This window comes from Arachis duranensis, chromosome 2, assembly GCF_000817695.3.
Source record: "Arachis duranensis cultivar V14167 chromosome 2, aradu.V14167.gnm2.J7QH, whole genome shotgun sequence".
Taxonomy (NCBI): domain Eukaryota; kingdom Viridiplantae; phylum Streptophyta; class Magnoliopsida; order Fabales; family Fabaceae; genus Arachis; species Arachis duranensis.
The window spans coordinates 61,277,097-61,279,779 of record NC_029773.3 but is presented as its reverse complement, the minus strand read 5'-3'; the positions used below and the strand labels follow the sequence as shown (position 1 = coordinate 61,279,779).

Below are 2,683 nucleotides of genomic sequence, written 5' to 3'. Positions count from 1 at the left end.
GACCATGAAAAATTCTTATCTCCAGGTTTTGACACCTACGTCTTTTTTGGTCTTCAAGTCTCACGTTTCTTCAGCTTGCTCCTCAAATTTCACACCCATGTTCTCTATTTAGTCTTGATAGTCGAGTAGCAAGCTTTGATGCTCAAGAAAAGACAATAACTACTTTTCAACTTCGATACTCTTTATACCATTTTTCTTCGATCTCAGCTTATCCGTCTCTACTTCTGTCATCAAAATTTTTGGTAATCAAAACGCCCTCGAGCAAAATCCTTTATATATATATATAAAGTTATTTTATATTTGGCCGTCACTATATTTTTTAGGATATATATAGAACAAAATATTTTTTGAATTAATTTAATTTTATTTAAAATTAATTGAATTGGAAATTGAATGAATTATTGTGCTTAAAATTAATGATGTAAAACAAGAATTGGTTTGATTTAAAAAATAATATAATAATCAAATTTTATATTTTTATCATTTATTTACAACACAATTTTTCATTATCACCAATAATCATAATTAGCTGATAGTGGATCCTCTTTAGTAGAAAAAATACGGAAAAATACGAGATGATATCCCGTATTTAATTTTATCATTCATTATTCTTTCTCTTATTTATATTTAGTCTCATTTATAAAATTAAAGATGAGAAATCATACTTTATTTTTTTAAATGTTAAAAAAAAATAGAGAGGATTCATTTCCTAGCTAGTGTAGTTGGCCTAGACAGCCGACCCAGTCCTCTCTGTTGGCAGGGCGTCCAATACGCTTTGCTCAGAAGGTTTGTTCGGCCTAGTCAATTGGTCCGAAGGTTAAAATTATATTAATAACTAAAGGATAAAAGTGGCTTTTTATATTTTAAATTATCAAATAATTTCAATTGTAACTAAATCCTTTAAAATATGAAAGGACTTGACTTTAGTTTATAACTTAAATCCATTAAGACTTGTAATCCATGGAATTTATTGCAAATCAATTCTATTCTTTATTCTTTTACCAATTTCATATAAAAAATTTAATTTCCAAATCAAATGAATTTCAATTTCATGAATTCCAAATACACTCTCAGTGATTGAAGATACTGATTCTCTCATATTGCTGCTCAGTTTTATGGTCCAAAACTTTATTTTGTGGTTCCTAAGAAGACAACTCGCTCAAATTCTATACTTCACTTGACCAAAATATGCATGCCAACTAGCACTACTACACCTTATAAAAAGGAGCAGCCCTTGCCCCTTTCTTTACCTATATCATCACATCATCCATCTAAGTACCTTATTCTCTATTGCCATTCTAAAATCAAAACACACACTTGTCTTGGATTAGTTTCATTCATTTCCCTCCAAGAAGTTAATCAATTAATGGCGTCTAGCTCAATGCAATCTTCGTCATCGTGGAGTGCTAAGGACAACAAAGCCTTTGAGAGGGCTCTGGCTGTTTACGACAAGGACACCCCTGACCGATGGTACAACATTGCCCGCGCCGTCGGCGGGAAAACCCCGGAGGATGTGAAGCGGCACTATGAGCGTCTTGTTCATGACGTTAGGCACATTGAGTCAGGGCAAGTGCCATACCCAAATTACAAGAAGAGTGGAGGTTCTAATTAGGAGAAAAAAGGTACGTACTTCCCAGTGCCAATTCTTTATTAATTTTATAAGTAAACAAGCTTTAAAATAGAAAATGTTAGGAATCAAATACATTTTTGTAAAAAATAAAAAAAAAAACAATTAATATTGGCTCAAATATAAAATATATTTCAAAAAAATATTAACCGTATAATATTTATCTTTATTATTTGTTTTTGCCGAACTTAATTATTTTCTCCATGCGTCCACTTGCAGGCAGAGAGAAACCTGATGCTCCGTTCCATTCATTAATTGGCATAAGAAACAAAGAAATTCAGAATCTCACTATTATCCAACTACTCTAGAATCCATAGTATTATAACTTGTTTTTATGAAGAATAACATGTAGTGCTATTATTGTACGTAGCGTTGGATTATTATGTTAATTAGTCATAAAAATCATTTATACTCATGAGTTAATATATAGGAATGAACTGCAGTTTTTGCGCAAATTTTAAATTGTTTTTTTTTTAATCCAATTTTTATGACATAACCGAGTAACAATACCACTAAAATGGAATGAGGCAAGCCGACGATAACTAACAAACAAGAGATTCGGGTAAAGATGTTCAAAACATCTTTAAATAAAGAGGTTTTTATTTTGTTTATTAAATAAATTATTATGTATTAAATTTTTGATATGTGACATAAATTTAAAGTATTATTTTTATTAAAAAATATGGTTATATTCTTGAAATTGTTACTTTAATTTTAATACTAATTTTTTAATTTGTTTAAAATTTAAATTTTTAATACAAAATTTATCAGAGGATTGTTTTATTTTCTATAATTTTGTAATATTATTTTTCTGCTTTTATTTTATTATTATTTTGATATTTTTTATTTAACAAGTTTAATAATTTTTTATGAGCTGAATTTTTATTTACTATTTTTATAATTCTTTTAATATTTTTTTAATTTTTGAAGATCTAGATTAATATATTTTAATCTAGTAATCCTTATTTATTTTTAAATTCTTTGAATATTATTGTAAAATTGAGAGATAATTTTAAAAATTAAATCTTTTATAGCAAATAATTTCTTAATGACAAA

The 2,683-nt window shown here is 27.9% G+C and overlaps 1 protein-coding gene across 2 annotated transcripts; it reads left to right on the top strand.

The window, feature by feature from the left end:
* The first annotated feature begins 1,234 nt into the window (after positions 1-1,234).
* Positions 1,235-2,082, top strand: LOC107474490 (protein RADIALIS-like 3). 2 transcript variants are annotated; one of them, XM_052257546.1, is made up of 2 exons: positions 1,235-1,626; positions 1,853-2,082. In XM_052257546.1, exon 1 carries the CDS (start codon positions 1,367-1,369, stop codon positions 1,610-1,612), a length of 246 nt encoding a protein of 81 aa, XP_052113506.1. In that variant the 5' UTR covers positions 1,235-1,366; the 3' UTR covers positions 1,613-1,626; positions 1,853-2,082. The 2 variants fall into 2 exon arrangements, with proteins under 2 accessions (XP_052113506.1, XP_015949599.1); XM_016094113.3 differs by having other exon boundaries at positions 1,244-1,622; positions 1,847-2,082.
* The last annotated feature ends 601 nt before the right edge of the window (positions 2,083-2,683 follow it).